Source organism: Pleurodeles waltl, chromosome 11 (assembly GCF_031143425.1).
Source record: "Pleurodeles waltl isolate 20211129_DDA chromosome 11, aPleWal1.hap1.20221129, whole genome shotgun sequence".
NCBI classification, from domain to species: Eukaryota; Metazoa; Chordata; class Amphibia; order Caudata; family Salamandridae; genus Pleurodeles; species Pleurodeles waltl.
This window is the reverse complement of record NC_090450.1, coordinates 898530705-898550033: the sequence shown is the minus strand read 5'-3', so window position 1 is coordinate 898550033 and position 19329 is coordinate 898530705. Positions and strand designations below refer to the sequence as shown.

The following is a 19329-nucleotide window of genomic DNA, read 5'->3' as shown; positions in this document are numbered from 1 at the left end:
AAAACTCCTTTTTCACAGCAACCTTTTCACGTACAAGATCCCCAACTTTAGGAATCCAGCCGGTACATGTTATTGGCACATCCTTAGTTCCTGTGGAGGCAGCATTGGCAGAAGCGTTGTTGTCACTGAACTGTTGTAATTCCTGCAAGAGAATGACACGTTCATTTATGTCAAAGGTTGTTTCTGCCGCCTCCACGCCAGGGCCATCAAGATCTGGAACATACATTCAAGTTCCGAACAGGCACTCATATGAAGTACGACCCACCAGGGACCTTCTAGGCAGATTGTTAAGTGCTCTCTGGACTCAATACATGTGATTAAGCCAACTACAACCCGTACCTAAGACGCTGGCTGTTAAGGACTGCTTTAACTCACGGTTTCGTCACTCCACGACACCCCTCTCACTGCGTTTTTCCGATGAGTCCTGAAAGGAACAAGATTGGCATGTATCATCAGTATATTGATATTTGTCAGGCGTTTTTATATTATCTCTATTTCTGAGATTATATTTTTTCTGCTGGATCTCCGTATGTGGAGATTCTCCCCTTTCTTTTTTTGGTGTTTGTTGTTTTTTATCCCAGTGTTTCTTCGTACTCTCAGGAGCTTGCTTGGTAGAATCTTTATTAAATTTACCTTGAAATTGTGGTTTTGTAGGTCTGGCCCCAGGCTATCTCGACCAATGCTAGATTAGGTCTCCGCGATAATCTTTGGCAGCTCACGTTCTTGATCCTGTGGAGGAACGTCCCGAAGCCGCATGCGTGCCGCTAGTGTGACCACTTCCCCTTTAAGGTTACTTAATATAATTGAGGATACTGTGGCAAAATTGCCTATTAGTTGCATCCCCAAGTCCAGGGCCGGGTAGCCCCGTATTCATCTTGTAATTGTTTCAATGCTTCTGGTGAGTTGGAAAGTGTCAGGGTAGTATAGAATGTAGCAGATACCGTGCCCCATGTATTACAATTATCTACTGTGAGAACCATCCCAAATGGCAAGCACATTGTTAATATTCTGTGTTTATCCTGCGGTCCCGTGTGGGGATATACTGCTTCCAGCATGTTTTTTTTTGTTTTGTTTTTAGCTAACCAAAACTTAATTTCTTCTTGTTTGGTGGGTGCTTTAACCATGATCGAATGTACAGTCGCAGGGTTAATGCCTGGTGTTACTGCATGTGGTTGCGCAGGAGCAGCACGTGCTGGCTTTGTGTTTAATGTTTGCATTACAAACTGTACTAATTGTCTGCATATTGCCGTCACATCAGCATATAAGCGAAGGACTTCAGCTACCGTTAGGTTCGCTGCAGCAGGGTAACGTGTATAGGTGGCCAGTAAAGGCCAGGTAGGACCATCATTACTTAAGGGACCTAACCTAAAATGTAAAATTGTGTGGGGTAGGGCACCATCAAGCCAATTATTATGTTCTTGATAAGATAGAGGTATCTCTAGATATGCATATGATCTGTATTGTGCAGGTACGTTTGCAGGTGTATAGTGATGAAATGTATTTGTGTTTCCATCGACTGCTGGAAATGTGACCCAAGAATAAAAAAGTTCTGTTCTATAGGCTGCATGTGCATCAACGACAAATGTGACCGGACCCCCCTGGGCAGTTAGTCCATGTGCCAGTAAATGTGTAGTAAGGGGTGGTCTCACATTGACCGCAATTGCTACCTGTTGTGGATTCACCATAATGAATGGTAAATAGGTTCAGAGATATGCACACCATATGGGGATTAACCTTTTAGAGTTCAAGCTTGAACAACCTACAGCTTAATTAGGTACTCCCTACGTAGCTGAAGAGGAAAACCTCAATACCAAGGACGTCTCCATATATAGTACTGAGGTGTCTTTGTATGTAGTGAAACAGAGATACTCAGGAGGACCCGAAAATTAGAGCCTGACCAAACGTTGGCGGCGCCATGTTGCGTAGGCTCTCATTATTCTAATGAGATTACTGGATTTGAGTGGCGGAATTGCCTGCGGTTTGGGGTGGAGGGTGCTGAGTCTGACCCACTACAGATGACACCTGTCGGCCTAATCTGGGTTTTGCTCCAGCTAACTAGCAGTGCCTTATCTTTACCCAAGAGCAGGGATGATTGGGCAGCCGAGCGCATGACAGAATTGATTCCTCATCCGTTTTTCTCAGTTACATTAGTCTCACATATACAGGGACAAGCAGAGGCGCATTATATGTATCAATAAGGTTTTAATGAAGCAACTGCATCTTAGACAATAAAGCATGTACTGCAATAACCAGGACGATAAAGCTTGACAGGATTAACATTGTGACAAGGAGAGTAAAGCATAGAAATAGCGCAACCGTATTGTCACTTGAGTCAATAGACTAATTCCTACCTATGATATATTAGAGCACAGCATGTTAAGCTCTAGTTCTCCCCTTCAGGTTCCCCTGGGAAGACATCATCCCCCATGCCTGAGCAAAGTCCTGAAATCTGCATAAGCAGGTATAGAGAAGCGTTCAGCAATCAGCATACAGTCGTGGTCATCTGGCTGGAATCTCCCTCTAACGTGCATGGACAGGGAAGTGTTTTTATAATAAAACAGCTGAAGTCTGAGTAAATTTCCCTATGTAAGGATGTGTATGATTCTATGAATACCAGAGACAAAACATTACCACATTCACTGGCAACCTATCTTACTGCAGCCTTGAGAGAAGCACAGAGTGAAAGAAATGTCTTGTTTAAGAACGCAGTGCTGGCCTAGGCATAGATCAGCTGCCATCATATCGTAATTGATCGCATTGATTTCAATTAAACACAATGGTTTCTTCACACAACTGCTACGTCTTCCTCAAATACGAATACTAGGCTGTCTTCACCTGAGTCACTTAGGTTCTTTTTTTCTGCATAACTTTTCACAACATTGACTGATTCCATATTCTTTGTTTCCTTTGCCCAACTTCCTTTACGTACCTTCATAAAATGACCCCTTTTTTAAACATTTGTTGCACCATTTGTCAACCTCTGGACACAATTGAGAGTTACCTAAATGTCTTTTACTACCACAACGATAACATTCAAGTGGTTTTCTTTTATTTTCACTGAATATTGCAATCTTCTTTTTGCTTGGTACTATATTGTGATTATAAACTGTACTTCATACCTCATACTCATTTGCTCCATAAACTTAGTTGTGAACTCAATTAGCAATTTCTATAGCTTTCTCCAACGTGAGATTCTCTATTGTCAATACTTTTTCTTGAATTTTTGTATTATTTGATTTTTCCACCACTTGGGCACGAATAACCTCATCTTCGAATGTTTTAAAATCACACGTTGAGGCTAACATTCTAAGATTACTTAGAAAGTTTTATCTAGATTTTTTTGGCATTTGCAGTGTCCTGTAAAACTTATGCCGTTCCATAATGAAATTCTTTTTCTTCTTGAAACATGCATCTTGAGGTTTTATGGCTGACTCGTATTCATCTATTTCATCTCCCTCACCAGTGACAAGTACACACAGTAAATGTTTTAATACCTTCCTCCCTTCCATTCCTAAAGAATGTTTCAATAACACACATTTCTTCTTTTGAATGAAGATTTCACCTTCTGCGGCATCTAAATATGTTTTGAAACCTTTCCACTGTTCCCACTTGACAGGGGGTAACCCTAGAGATGATAAAAATGGAACTGGTGGCATAACTGCTTCCTGCATTATATCTATTAATATGTAAACTGTACTAAAATTTAGCCTTAAATCGCTATAGAATGCAATGCGTTTTTATTCAGGGGTGCAAATCACCATAAATCGCACAGTAGAAGGTGTGAAAGTCACTTTTTTCTTCTTGCTGGTGTGCAAATCACCGTAGTTTGCACCAAATTGTGTGCGAATCACCGATTCCTTGATGGGACTCTCGGTTGTGGTTCAATTTTCAGAAACTTAACTTCAAGTAAACTGGTGGGCACCTCACCGAGTGTGCATTTATTACATTTGTGGCCAAACGTTGCGACTCAGACAACTATATGTACTGAGTCAGACAGTTTCAGTACAAGCAGTTGTTAAGAATCACCTTATGCTTTGCTGTGGAGATGACTCTGGCGTCTGACACTTTATGCAGTCAAAGCAACATTACGTGCTAAATGCATTTCCGTTACAATGGGGATGCCGTTCTGCACGTTGATGTTTGACACAGTTATGCAGACCACCCCACGCGCAGGCAACGCAGAGTCGCGTGCCCTTCACTTCCAAAAGCAGTACACTCCTTTACTGTCAACACTTACCAACTTCACCCTGGAAAATATCCCTCTGCAGCTCTGCTCCACACTGGATCAAGGAGGGATATTCTACAGCTGTGTGAGTCCTTTTTGACAGCAAATCAAACGACGAAGAGGTGCCGAAGATCAGATAATCGCCACCCTGCTGGGAACTGCGTGGTTCACAAGTCGTTGCCAATTGATATGGAAGTATTCCACAGATCCATGTATGTTTTCCCAATTCTTTATTCCAGATTAACATACACAACTAGCAGGGCGGGACCAGGGGCAGAAACTGACTCCGCTTCAGAAATCAACATTCCACCCCAAGCTTTAACGTTCCACCCCACATTCTGTCTTACCTATTAACCCAATACAACATACTTGTATGTGGGGAGGTCCACTGGGTTATTGATCAGTCTGTTGTGTTCTCTTGCTGTTATGATTAGGCCTAATAGGCATTATTCGCATGATTTTGTGAATTTCATGTAACACCTGCTATGTGAAAGTCACAAAATTATGCCCTTAAGACACTTCCCATAATTACATCCCATTCTGACATTGGTTGGTCCTGATGCACCCGAATTCCCCGGGTCATCAGCGCTGTTGCAACAGATCAAGGCCTGCAGGGGAGGCCATGCTGCTCATCTTTGTCACTCTTCCGGTATCCTCTGGTGCGCTTTCAAGCCCCAAGCATCCAAAGGGGCCTCCAGTTGTGTTGCCTCCTACAGATAGATCTATCTTCGGCACACCTGTGCCCATCAAACCCACTTTGGGTTCCGCACCAGCATTAGTGCCACCTTTCATTCTGGCACTAAAATTTGTGTCAGTCCCTTTGACCTCGAAAACTACTGGTGATGGAGGATGGCCTTATACTGATTATGGTATCTGATTCCGAGTTGAACTCGTCTCAATGTTGACGCATCTGGAATTCACATGGATGTGTTCTTTTCCTATTCAGTCTCAAATTCTGCTAGAACACTATGTCACTGTCACAGAACCGCTCTCAGGTACTCCACCAGCTTTTTACTTCGGACTCTGACTAGAACCTGCCACCATTTAATGATGACAGTGCTGAAGATGGGGATGTGCTGCCCCACAGTGATGACAGTTTATATATGGACTTGCAAGAGGCCAGGCGGCTTGATACTTCCCTTGATACTAGATTAATTTCTCTCCCTGGACCACTGAGCGAAGACTGTGATTTCTTCTCTGTAGTCATTTGATTTGCAGCGGACGTCTTGGACCTACAACTTCCCTCTGTAGACATCAGAACTAATGTGCTTACAGAGGTCCTGCAACCTGCGCAGGCATCTTGTGAGACGTTGTTGTCTGCTAATGAAGCCCTGACTGAGATTGTTGGGTGCATTGGCAAAGACTTATTCCTGCCCTCCGTGGAACATGCAGTTAGCCAAACACCAAAGGCCGGCGTGAGGTGACCCTGACATCTTCAATCAGCATCCCAAACCTGAGAGTCTGGTGGTTCAAGCTTCTACCAGCAAGATGAATCCCATCTCCTTTCCTATGACAAACACCTCCCCCACCTCCCTAGGCTAGAGGTCATTCAGCACCAGTTGTTTTCATGGTTAAAACATGCACGCCGTTTGGGATTCTCTGAAGACCTTATGGCCTCCCTGGCACAAACCATTTTGAATGGCCAGAATGCGGTAAAATATGTCATTCACTCTGGCCTGGACACTACCAATTGCTCTCTGTCCCCATTCATGGATGAGAGATAGCTTTTTTTCTGGGGATGTCCAGGCATCATTTATTGATGTACCAATTTTGACGGTTCTTTCCCATTTTTTGAGAAAGCAGAGTAAGACTGGAACGCTTTAAGAAAAGTCAAGCCAAGTCACAGCACATTTCTTGGGCCTTTCAGCTCTTTCCTGGCAATTCCCTAAGCAAAAATGTCCCTTTTAGGAATTCTAAAGAGGGTTGAGGTACTGCCAGCGCAGTGCCCCCGTGCCACGACTGTAAGCACCCCAGTCCTTTCTAGGTAGTGGACGGGGACTAGACAGATAACGCGTTGGCTAGCAGGGATACTGGTCCTCTCAGTTTCCCAGCTCTGCTGCAGAAGCCCTCAGACCACTTTAACTTGCCCGTAGCAGCTCATGACAACCCTGTAGGAGGCTGGATTCAACATTTTCTCTGCATGTGACAACAGATTACAGTAGACAGATGGGTCTTTCAAATCATTCAACAGGGCTAAGCCCTTCACTGGACTGCAGGAAGAGCAGGCTGTCTTGTTCGAAGTGTACATAGAGAAGATCAGGACCTTTGAAATAAGAGCTAGGTATATTTCCTGCAGTTTCCTGGTGCCAAAGAAGGGTGTAGGCCTTCGTCATATTTGAGATCTTTACCATCTGAATGCCTTCCTGCAGAAGGACAAATTCAGGATGCTCTCATTACCCCAGGTTCTATCTGCCCTAGATCTGGGCAACTGGATGGTATCCCTGGACCTGCAGGAAGCATATTTTCATATACCCATCCTGCAGTCCTACAGATGTTACCTACAATTTAGAGTAAAGCAAGAGTGTTTCCAATTTGCCGAGCTTCCATTTGGCCTTTTCGCCTTTTCGCTGTGATGGCGGTGTTCGCAGCACATCTTCTGAAGTTTGGGATAGCAGATTATGCCTGCTTCAACTTCAGGCTATTGAAAGCAGACTCTCCTCAGTCAGTTTTAGACCACCTCTTGATAGCGGCAAACCTTCTTACATCTTTGAGGTTCATGATCAATGAGCCCAAGTCATACCAGACTTCCTTTTATTTGAGCTGTACTGGAAACTGTGCTGTTCAAGGTCTTTCTTCTGTTGCAGTGAGTCCAGGACATTCGGACTGTGATCCCAGTATTTTAGCCTTGGTTCTGGATCTCAGTGGCATTGACTCTGAAGCTTCTTGGACTTTTTACTTCCTGCATCCTGCTTGTTGGCTGTGCCAGGTGATAAATGCAAACTGTTCAGTGCAATCTGTAGTCTCAGAGGGCCCAGCACCAGGAGAACCTCAGCTCTAATATTCAATTCAGGTTTGAAAGGAAACTGAATAAGATTTGCAATGGTGACTGCTTGATCACTTGTCCAGCAGCAGACCCTTCTCTCTTCCTGACGGTAATGACACATGCATCCCTGCTGCTTTGGGCAGGTCATCTGGGAGAGGTGGGGACCAGAAGGCAACACTACTGCCATGTGGTACTGCAACAAGCAAAGCAGGGTGAGGTTCAGGGTTCCTTGTGAGAGGTTTTTTACCTCTGGAGTTGGTTGGACCATCAGAGCATATCCCTGGTCTTGAACAACGTGGCGGGATCTTTGAACACCAGTGTAGATGAACTCAGAAGATGGCACCTGGCAGATCATGAATGACAACAGCATCCCAAGGTTTTAACCGCTTCTGTGCCTTGGACGAGGTGACCTCGTCCAAGGCTACAGTTCCCCTGTGCCTTGGACGAGGTCACCTCGTCCAAGGAACAGGGGAACTTGGGGGAGCGCTAGCGCGCCCCCCGTGCACCCCCCTCCCCCCCCAAGGCGGGGATGGAAGGGGAAGATCTTCCCCTTCCACCCCCGACCCCCCCCCCCCCCCCCCGCTAGGCACCAGGGCAATTTTTTTTTTGTGTGTTTTTTTTTTTTTTTTTTTTTTTTTAGAAATGGGGAGCGACCCATCAGGCAAGGGTCGCTCCCCTGGTGGGGAAATTGTATTTAGGCCATTTCTGCCCCCCTTGGGGGCAGATTGGCCGATTTTAGGTCAATCTGCCCCCAAGGGGGCAGAAACCACTAGGCACCGGGGATTTGTTTTTTGGCGCCAATGTCACGCAGGGGGAGCGACCCCGTAGGCAAGGGTCGCTCTCGGAGGGGGGGAGGGGGGTTGGGGGGGCACATTTATTTTAGGCCATTTCTGCCCCCCCCCCCCCTGGGGGCAGATCGGCCTATTATTAGGCCGATCTGCCCCCGGGGGGGTAGAAACCTCTAGGCACCAGGGCAATTTTTTTTTTTTGGGGGGTTTTTTTTTGTTTGTTTTTTAGAGCTGGAGAGCGACCCATCAGGCAAGGGTCGCTCTCCTGGGGGGCAAATTGTATTTAGACCATTGGTCGATTTTAGGTCAATCTGCCCCCAAGGGGGCAGAAACCACTAGGCACCGGGGATTTGTTTTTTGGCGCCAATGTCACGCAGGGGGAGCGACCCCGTAGGCAAGGGCCGCTCCCCGGGTGGGGGGGGGGGGGTGGTTGGGGGACAAATTTATTTTAGGCCATTTCTGCCCCCCCTGGGGGCAGATCGGCCTATTATTAGGCTGATCTGCCCCGAGGGGGGGCAGAAACCTCTAGGCGCCAGGGCAAATTTTTTTTTTGTGGTTTTTTTTTTTGGTTTGTTTGTTTTTTTAGAGATGGGGAGCGACCCATCAGGCAAGGATCGCTCTCCTGGGGGGCAAATTGTATTTAGACCATTTCTGCCCCCCTTGGGGGCAGATTGGCCGATTTTAGGTCAATCCGCCCCCAAGGGGGCAGAAACCACTAGGCACCGGGGATTTGTTTTTTGGCGCCAATGTCACGCAGGGGGAGCGACCCCGTAGGCAAGGGTGGCTCCCGGGGGGGGGGGGGGGGTTGGGGGAAAACCCAACCCCAACCCCCCCCCCCCCCCCCCCCCGGGAGCCACCCTTGCCTACGGGGTCGCTCCCCCTGCGTGACATTGGCGCCAAAAAACAAATCCCCGGTGCCTAGTGGTTTCTGCCCCCTTGGGGGCAGATTGACCTAAAATCGGCCAATCTGCCCCCAAGGGGGGCAGAAATGGTCTAAATACAATTTGCCCCCCAGGAGAGCGATCCTTGCCTGATGGGTCGCTCCCCATCTCTAAAAAAACAAACAAACCAAAAAAAAAAACCACAAAAAGTCACCCCATCTTGGATTCCCCTGGGTTTCTAGTTTTCAAAAAATGCCCTGGTTTGCTAGGTTTCCCCAGGTGCCGGCTGAGCTACAGGCCAAAATCCACAGGTAGGCACTGTTTTCTATGAAAAAATGTGATGCGTCCACGTTGTGTTTTGGGCCATTTCCTTTTGTGGGCGCTAGTCCTACCCACACAAGTGAGGTATCATTTATATCGGGAGACTTGGGGGAACGCTGGGTGGAAGGAAATTTGTGGCTCCTCTCAGATTCCAGAACTTTCTGCCACAGAAATGTGAGGAACATGTGTTTTTTTTAGCCAAATTTTGAGGTTTGCAAAGGATTCTGGGTAACAGAACCTGGTCCGAGCCCCACAAGTCACCCCATCTTGGATTCCCCTAGGTCTCTAGTTTTCAGAAATGCACAGGTTTGGTAGGTTTCCCTAGGTGCCGGCTGAGATAGACGCCAAAATCTACAGGTAGGCACTTTTCCAAAAACACCTCTGTTTTCTTTCCAAAAATTGGATGTGTCCACGTTGCGCTTTGGGGCGTTTCCTGTCGAGGGCGCTAGGCCTACCCACACATGTGAGGTATCATTTTTATCGGGAGACTTGGGGGAACATAGATTAGCAAAACAAGTGTTATTGCCCCTTGTCTTTCTCTACATTTTTTCCTTCCAAATATAGGAGAGTGTGTAAAAAAGACATCTATTTGAGAAATGCCCTGTAATTCACATGCTAGTATGTCACCCCGGAATTCAGAGATGTGCAAATAACCACTGCTCCTCAACACCTTATCTTGTGCCCTTTTTGGAAATACAAAGGTTTTCTTGATAGCAATTTTTTACTCTTTATATTTCAGCAAATGAATTGCTGTATACCCGGTATAGAATGAAAACGCACTGCAGGGTGCAGCTCATTTATTGGCTCTGGGTTCCTCGGGTTCTTGATGAACCTACAAGCCCTATATATCCCCGCAACCAGAGGAGCCCAGCAAACATAACGGTATATTGCTTTCGATAATCTGACATTGCAGGGAAAAGTTACAGAGTAAAACGTAGAGAAAAATTGATGTTTTTTTCACCTCAATTTCAATATTTTTCTTTTTCAGTTGTTATTTTCTGTAGGAAACCCTTGTAGGATCTACACAAATGACCCCTTGCTGAATTCAGAATTTTGTCTACCTTTCAGAAATGTTTAGGTTTCTGGGATCCAGCATTGGTTTCATGCCCATTTCTGTCACTGACTGGAAGGAGGCTGAAAGCACAAAAAATAGCAAAAATGGGGTATGTCCTGGTAAAATGCCAAAATTGTTTTGAAAAATTGGGTTTTCTGATTCAAGTCTGCCTGTTTCTGAAAGTTGGGAAGCTACTGAGTTTAGCACCGCAAACCCTTTGTTGATGCCATTTTCAGGGGGAAATCCACAAGCCTTCTTCTGCAGCCACTTTTTCCAATTTATTTGAAAAAAACGAAATTTTCACTGTATTTTGGCTAATTTCTTGGCCTCCTTCAGGGGAACCCACAAAGTCTGGGTACCTCTAGAATCCCTAGGATGTTGGAAAAAAAGGACGCAAATTTGGCTTGGTTAGCTTATGTGGACAAAAAGTTATGAGGGCCTAAGCGCGAACTGCCCCAAATAGGCAAAAAAAGGCCTGGCATAGGAGGGGGTAAAGGCCTGGCAGCGAAGGGGTTAAAGGGAATGGAGTAAACCCTGGCTAGAACTTTTTTCCCACTGTCACTAATACACACTGTAAAAATATTTGCACATTGGAGTTCCACTGGAGTCTGTCTCTAGGATATGCATTCAAGGTAGAGTGGAGTGCGGGACTCCAGTATGTCTTTCCACTACTACCTCTCCTGCCCTGAGTTATGAAGAACATCAGTACTTACTGGGATCAAATCACCTGAGTGGCTTTGAGTTGGGCCAGGAGATTGTGATATCCAGACTTTCTGGCTATGAGCATCTGTCGCCCAGTCAGGCTTCCACTTAGGGAGGACCTTCTGTCCCAGAAGCACAGTAGCATTCTGCACCCTGACGTACACAGTGTAAACCGCTGTGTGTGGAGACTGAGTGGTGGCAGTTGATTGCGTTTGATCTACCTCTTGAGTTTGTGGATGTTATCCTTTCTGCAAGGCTACCTTTTACAAAATACATTTATGTGGAATACTGTTGCAAGTTTGTCGCTGGTTTGCTTGGTGTAGAGCCGCATTATGGAGCAGTTGTAGGCTAAACTTTATGATATTTTAATGTTTGTTTTTTCTTTGGCCCAGCAACATCTTGCAGTGGGCACCATTTAAAAGTTGTCAGTCAATGCTTTCATCTATTTTTTTGTTTGCCAGATCCGCTGTCCTTGTTATTAAATCATCAGTTGTAACTATTTTTTTTTAAAGATTTAATACATATGTTCCCTTCTAAACTGTTTGTGATGCCACAGTGGGATCTTAATTTGGTCCTGAGGTTCCTCATGCGCACTTTTGAGCCAATTCATATCTTCTTGTTGAGTCTTTTGACTCTCATAACTGCCTTCACTGTGATCAGTTCAGCTGTTCATCTGTATGAGCTACAGGCTCTCTCGTTGCATCCGTCCTAAACCAGGGGCGAGGGGACCTAGCAGTCTAATATGGGTGCGGCTGCCAAGTGTTGTATGAGTGGTGCCAGCAGAAATGCTACAAATCTACTCAGCGCTAGACCTTTGAGGTGAGGCTTACTGCGGGCCTTAAGTTGTATGATCTCTTTTGCCTCCCCGGAGGGGAAGCCGCTCCCTAACTCAGCAAGGTCAGGTGGCTAATCAACAGCAGCAACTGTTTTTATTTCAGTGATTGTACTTTAAATGATGCGTCAGATGTCAGTGCTGCTGGTGCAGAGCTCACTAAGGTGCTGCCGTCTGTTGTGTTATGCTTGAAATTATACTAATATCAAACATGACATTCTGTTTTTCATAGACATGTCAGTTAATAGTTTATGATCGACATAGTGGTCATTCTCTTAAGAATAGCTTCAGAATATGCTTTCCGTTGAGCAAGTGTACTCTTCAGTCACCATAAGGCAGTATGTTTGGGGATACAGAAGTAAATACATTTAAAACAAATATAGAGTGGCTGCTGGCCACAGTTCCTTGGTGATGTTCTTTTAGCATTGCACACAATTGGAGTGGCCTGCTAATGGTGTGGGTATTTGAAACTGACTCCTTATGATAGAGTCAAAATGAGATTGTTATTGACTGGGATTTTGGTCTACACTGTAGTAAGGTATAGGCCAAGTAAGCAACGTCTATCATTTTCGGCAGCACCACCTGCTCTCAGCTTTGCCTCACCCTTCTGATGCACAGAAAGAGAAGAAAGTCAGAATGATGTGTAACTGTTTTCTGGTTCCACAGGACCTGTTGATGAATGAGTATATATATTCATACCTATGTACATAGAAAGATACAGGCATAAATAGGTTTCTGCTGTATTGAGACTCAAGTTCATTGATTGGCCATATTGTGCGGAGTAGCGATGTAACCATCAGTGACATTAGAGTGCTAACCCATTACTCGATCTTCTGCCACTCAACAGCCTCCTGTTAGCTGCTGACTCGATTTGGAAAAGGCAAAGACAGGAAGCTGCAGAAAGTTAACTGGACTCTTACTTTAGTTTCAGTTTGTTCAGCCACCCTCATGACTCTTGAGACCAGGGGCTCTAAAAACAAAAGTGAACTCAGAGATAGCAGCTACTTCCCCGGACCACTCCTAATTCACATTTGTGTTAACGTGTTGGTTGATAATAATTTTCTTAAACTGACCAGTAGTCTTACAAATTCGCAATCGTGATTTTGCTTCCTGCCCAGAGTGGAATGTATTATTCTCTTTCAGCCTAAGTTCGTGTGTTTGTCAATGGTCACTTATTGTAATATTTGCAACCCTTCTGCATGGCATATGAGAATTGTTAGTGCATTTCCCAAATTTGTATCTGTGTTATTAGAATTATTGAGTTTTAGCTTTTTTGACTTTTAGTTTGTATATCAACAAACATTTGACAACAATTTAAATAATACTACACATGTTGCTTTGAGACAGTCTGTATATAAGAGATGATGTAGCTGATAAAAATTTACTTAATCCGGGAACTGTATGGGTTTCTCCAAAGAGCCTGCAAATGTGACTATAATTCCCCAACGGAAACGCACAGATTTGAGTAGACTGCATTGTACATTACTTTCAGAATATATTGTTTGTACGAAAATGCCCCATTTGGACGCGGTCACTCCCCCTTTTTGCTTGGTACATGATGCATTTTTGACAGAGTGCACAGGATTCCTGCTATCCAGGTCTGCAGTGACAGATCTCTCTCCCTAAAACTGTGCAGTTGTTCCCCATTTGGCAATACCTTTGGCCCCCCTATAAGTCCCCAGTTAATGGCACCCCTGGTGCCTAGGTCAAGGGTACTAAAGAGTGTCCCCAAGGACTGCAGCATGTATTGTGCCCCCCACAGGAACCGTTCACCTAGCACATGCAGACTGCCATTGCAGGCAGCATGTCTTGGTGCAGCTAAAAGTAAAAACACGACATAGCACACAGCCTGTGTGCCATCTTATCTAACACTGCATGCAATATATGTAGGTCACCCCCACAGCAGGCCGTACTGCCCTAAGGCAGGATTCATTATACTACATGTGAGGACATATCTGCAAGAGCAGATAGCCCCTGTTATTTCTTTATCGATTCTTAGACATAGTGAGTGAACAGGGAAGCCATTTTAAGTAGATGTGCTGGACATTGATCACTGCGAGTTCCCCAGCTGCATGATTGCTTCACTTAAGATAGTGATGTTTGAGATCAAACATCTTATATTAATAAACCCTCACTGATGCTAGTGATGGATTTATTAATACATGCACTCAGCCTGAAAACCTACCAACTACCAATGTGCGGACTGGCTAGTTTTAGTCAGAGGCAAAGCCTGCTCTGGGACAGGTGTTTAGACACCCCACCCAACAGGATGACCTGTGAATCTGTATTCCAGGGCAGAGGGCCTCAAAGAAGCACACCGCCCTTGGTTTGCAGGTCTGGCTTTACTCAAAGGAGAGATGCCAACCTTCTGCCCCGGAGCCTATTTGGCATCTTAACAGGCAGGTACTTTAGTATTCAGAGAGGTGTGTCTACCCTTCAGGTCAGTCCCACCTCTAAAGTGCACTGCCTGATGTGGACACAACATTTAGACGTCTGCCTACCTTAAGTTGGCAGATTTAGGAACTCTAGGACAGGGTTATGCCCACTTCCCACAGGAAGTGGTCACATAGGCCGTGTATTAGCCCATTGACTACTGCTCTACACTCCCAAAATGCTTCTTAATTCAGTATTTGGGGAGGCCATGGCACCAGGAAATCAGATTCCTGCTGACCTACGAAGAAGGAGGGCACTCAAGGCCGTAAAAGCAAGACCTGAGGAAGAAGCACCTGACTTGGTCGCAGCCCTGCTGGCCTGTCTGCTGTTCCTGCTGATTTTGCGTCAAATTTGACTCGCCCTGCACGATGCTGTGCCTCCAAAAGCCTGGGAGGACTGCCTGCCTTCAGTAAAGACCCAGGAATGCTCGTGGTGAGCAGAGCTGTTTACCTGTGTTTTGTAGGCCCCCCAAGAGTTCTGGAAGGACTCTGGACTGCAAAAAGTCGACACCAGAAAGTATCAGTGCACCTGTGCAGCCCAGCCCGAGCTGAACTGGGCCAGTGTAGTCCTCCAGCCCTCCAGAGACATAGTCCGCTCTGGACTTGCCCACTGTGGACTCACTGACGCAGTCTGCAGCCTCTGCTCCACACACCCAGTTGACCGCAAGTACTCCAGGTGGAGAAAACCTGACGGTAAAGGACTACCCTGCAACTGTCACCCCTGGAGAAGAGTATCAAAGGTGTCCCTCCATCCCAGAGCATTTCAAGACTTGAACCCACCTGGTGGTTCTCTCCGAATGGACTACCTGTCCAAACCTGTAGCCTCTTTTCAACCAGACTAATCCCTATTGACTTACATAGGGCACCCGTTGCTGTACTGTACCTCTGCGCCCAGCCACCTCAGACACACCCTGTGTAACCTGGTGGTGTGGTCATGACCCCACCCAATACTTACCATAGGCCCAGGAGGATGGTCCCAAATGTTGCTGTACTGTACCTGAATGAAGTACTTGTTTTTCTTTCCGTAGGACAACATTGCCATTTCAAAAAAATGCAGTCGACTTTTGAAACTTGAAAGTATTTTTCTTGATAAATGTACTTACCTGATTTTATTGATTCTGGTGCCTAAATATATATATACATATATTTGTAATTTTTTTTAATTGGTGTGGATTTCCCTATTGAGTCGTGTGTCTAATATATTGACTGTGTGTGGATTTGAAGTTGTTTAACACTCCTCTCTGATAAGCCAAAGGCTGCTTGACCACACTACCCCTTAAAAAAGCACATGGGGATTGCTAGAGCAAGCCCCTGTCCACTAGCAAGAGAACCCCTGGACCCTTTCCAAGATATATCTCATATTGATACATTATATAAAGAGCCAGCTTCCTACGTTGTTTAGTCAAGAGGAAAAACATGTAGAATCTGAATGAAATAGCATTCTTGAATAGACTTTGACTCCATGTTTTTCTGCGAGTTCCTTTTCCTTTAGCAAACAGCTTGGTAGATGAAGCAGGTATGAGGGCTCCTTGAACATTGCTTTTTGTTGAGTCACATGGTAACCAGTCCAGCAGCAGGAGTGTGATATTATCTCATGAAGGGGTCTCAGCCATGTTTTTCCTGTTATAAAAAGTGCTCAAGTCTAAAGTAAACTAATGTGCTTATTTTCCAGGTGTGGATTGCGACATTGATGTCCCAAAGACTATCCAGATGGTCAGGTCTCAACGGTCAGGAATGGTTCAAACAGAAGCACAGTATAGGTTTATCTATATGGCAGTACAGCACTACATTGAAACACTGCAGCGTAGGATTGATGAAGAACAGGTATTGCATATTAGTCGATTATGTATAAATCATACTTTTAAAGCATCTACCTTTAATGAGACTTGTATTTGATGAATGGGCCACTCATCTTTGCAATAATGTAACTCTCTTTGGTTCATTAGTAAGAATGAGCCTATCAGACAGCGCAGACTACATGTTTGCAAAAGACCTGTTCTAACAAGAACACACCGGTTCTCCTTCAGAATACCAAATGATAATAAGCCACTGATATGTATTATGTGAGCAGAATCGCAAAATGCTACAAAAAATAAAATGCCTGTCCAAGGTTATCAATGAAATTAATTATGAAAGTAGCATTGCACGCAAAAAACATTATGTTTAACATTATGGATATACAGAGTGCTCAGTGTCCTATGTGAACAAAGGAACAAAACAAACAAACAACAAAGAAATCATATAACCAGTAAAAAAAAAAAAATAGTAAATATGTTTCCATGAAACCAAAAACGACCACACTGAATGAACTTTTTATGAGTAATTGAAATGACTTGCATGAATTTAAGGGACCAATAAGTTAGTTCATTTTTATGTATGCCGACGACGTTTCGACCCTTTGTGCCCTGGTTTATTTTATTGTTTGGCAATTTCACTTACCATCAGGTGTTCCTACATTGTTCTGGTCCTGATGAGACCCCACATTTCACAAAGGGTCGTAACGCCGTTGACATACATAAAAGCGAACCAACTTATTGGTCCAAGTACAAATTAAGGCACAGGTCTTGTATTGTTCAACACTGTGATGTGATCTTTGTATTTTATTTCTTCAGCTCAAACACCAGCCAACATGTATTTCGTCTGGGATGTAAACCATTGACTTCATCAGGGCGGTGAACAATATATATATATTGTAGGAAGTTGTCTCTGTATATACTATCTCAAAATGAGAGCTAGTGTACACAGAGTCCAAGGGTTCCCCTTAGTGGTTGATAGTGGCAAAATTAGATAATACTAATGCTCTATTTTGGGGTAGTGTGGTCGAGCCGTAGGCTTATCAGAGGGTAGTGTTAAGCATTCGTTGTGCACACACAGGCAATAAATGAGGAACACACACTCAAAGACTTAACTCCACGCCAATAGGTTATATATAGAAAAATATATTGTCTTAATTTATTTTACAACCACAATATTCAAGATTTGAGGTAAGTACATAAAATGCAAGGTACTTCACACAGGTAAGTATAGAACTTTGATTTAAAACAGTATAACACACAGTTTTGGTTAAAATGGCAATAAGCTATTTTAAAAGTGGACACTGCAAAAATCAACAGTTCCTGGGGGAGGTAAGTTTGGTTAGGTTTCTCAGATAAGTAAAGCACTTGCACAGTCAGTCTCCTGGGCATAGGCACCCCACTGCTGGGGGTTCAAGGCAATCCCAAAGCCACAGCACCAGCAACACAGGGCCGGTCAGGTGCAGAGGTCAAAGGAGGGCCCAAAACACATACTCACCTATGGAGAATAGGGGTGCTCCGGTTCCAGTCTGCCAGCAGCTCAGTACCTGCTTCCCCGGGGAGCAGACCATAGCATTGTAATATCAATCTTACATAATTCTGTCATTACCACATGCCACATCAGCCCCCAGTGTGCTACACCACATCAGTTCCCAGTGTGCTACAGGCGGAAACCAATATGAGCCATATGATACTCCAGTATACCTGAATATTCATGCAAACATGCTGTACGTGTTCACATACCCATAATGTGTCCTCACATCTAGTCAGCATTTGTTATTATAAGCAGCCATGTGCCAGGACAGGAGAAGATAGACTAAATAGATCGGAAACCCCTTAATACAAGTGATACACATAAAGTATCCTAAATAAGAGTCCAATGCAATACGATTAATTCATGCACACACATGTGGTGCCAACTATTATTTGGAAACCTCTGTGTGTTAGCGTTCTTCAGCACAATAAATGCACACTGATGCCAGTGTGGGATTTATTGCAAAATGCACACAGAGGGCATCTTAGAGATGCCTCCTGCATGCCAATCCGACTCCTAGTGTTAGGCCGACCAGTTCATGCCAGCCTGACACAGCCAGACGAGTTTCTGGCCACATGGGGTGAGTGCCATTGTCACAGGAACAAAGCCTGTACTGGTTGGAGGTGCTTCTCACCTCCCACTGCAGGAACTGTAACAACTGGTGTTGAGCCTCAAAGGCACATGCCTGTTGTTACAGCGCCCCAGGGCATCCCAGCTAGTGGAGATGCCTGCCCCTCCGGACACACTCCCCCCTCCCCCTTTTGGCGGCAAGTCCAGAGGAGATAATGAGAAAAACAAGGAGGACTCACCTGAAAGGCAGGACAGTCCCTAAGGTGCCCTGAGCTGAGGTGTCCCCTGCCTTTAGAAATCCTCCATCTTAATTTTTGAGGATTCCCCCAATAGGAATAGGGATGTGCACCCCTCCCCTCAGCCATTGGCTAATGCCCCCCAGACTTAAACACACCCCTAAATTTAGTATTTAGGGGTGACCTTGAACCCAGGAAATCAGATTCCTGCAACCTACAAGAAGAAGAAGGACTACTGACCTGAAAGCCCCGCAGAGACGACGGAGACAACAACTGACTTGGCCCCAGCCCTACCAGCCTGTCTCCAGACTCAAAGAACCTGCACAGCGACACATCCAGCGGGACCAGCGACCCCTGAGGAGTCAGAGAACTGCCCTGCACCCAAAGTACCAAGAACCTCCAGAGAACAGCGGCACTGTTCACAAACTGCAACAAACTTGCAACTTTGAAACAACTTTAAAGAGATTCTCACTTCCCGCCAGAAGCGTGAGTCTTCACACTCTGCATCCGACGCCCCCGGCTCGAGTTCAGGACAACCAACACCGCAGAGAGGACTCCCAGGCGACTCCAACGACGTGGACACCCTGAGTCAACCCCCCTGCGCTCCCACAGCGACGCCTGCAGAGAGAATCCAGAGGCTCCCCGACTGCGGCTGCCTGGTAACAAAGGAACCCGACGCCTGGACCAAGCACTGTACCTGCAGCCCCCAGGACTGAGAGGAACCACCTACTAGTGCACGAGTGACCAGCAGGCGGCCCTCATCCTAGCCCAGTAGGTGGCTGGTCCGAGAAGCCCCCCTGTGCCCTGCCTGCATCGCCAGAGTGACCCTCCGGTCCCTCCATTGCTTTCAGTAGCAAACCCGATGCCAACTTTGCACATGGGCACCTGGCCGCCCCTGTGCCGCCGAGGGTGTGGTTTGTGTGTGTCCTCCCCAGTGCTCTACAAAACCCCCCTGGTCTGCTCCCCGGGGACGCAGGT

At 45.5% G+C, this 19329-nt stretch overlaps 1 protein-coding gene across 1 annotated transcript in view; it reads left to right on the top strand.

Moving 5' to 3' along the window:
• Window positions 1-19329, top strand: part of PTPN11 (protein tyrosine phosphatase non-receptor type 11) — a 477212-nt gene that overhangs the window by 354588 nt on the left and 103295 nt on the right. Inside the window, exon 13 of the mRNA XM_069214808.1 lies at window positions 15891-16042. Within this exon, the coding sequence (XP_069070909.1) occupies window positions 15891-16042 (152 nt within the window). The remainder of the gene's footprint in view (window positions 1-15890; window positions 16043-19329) is intronic.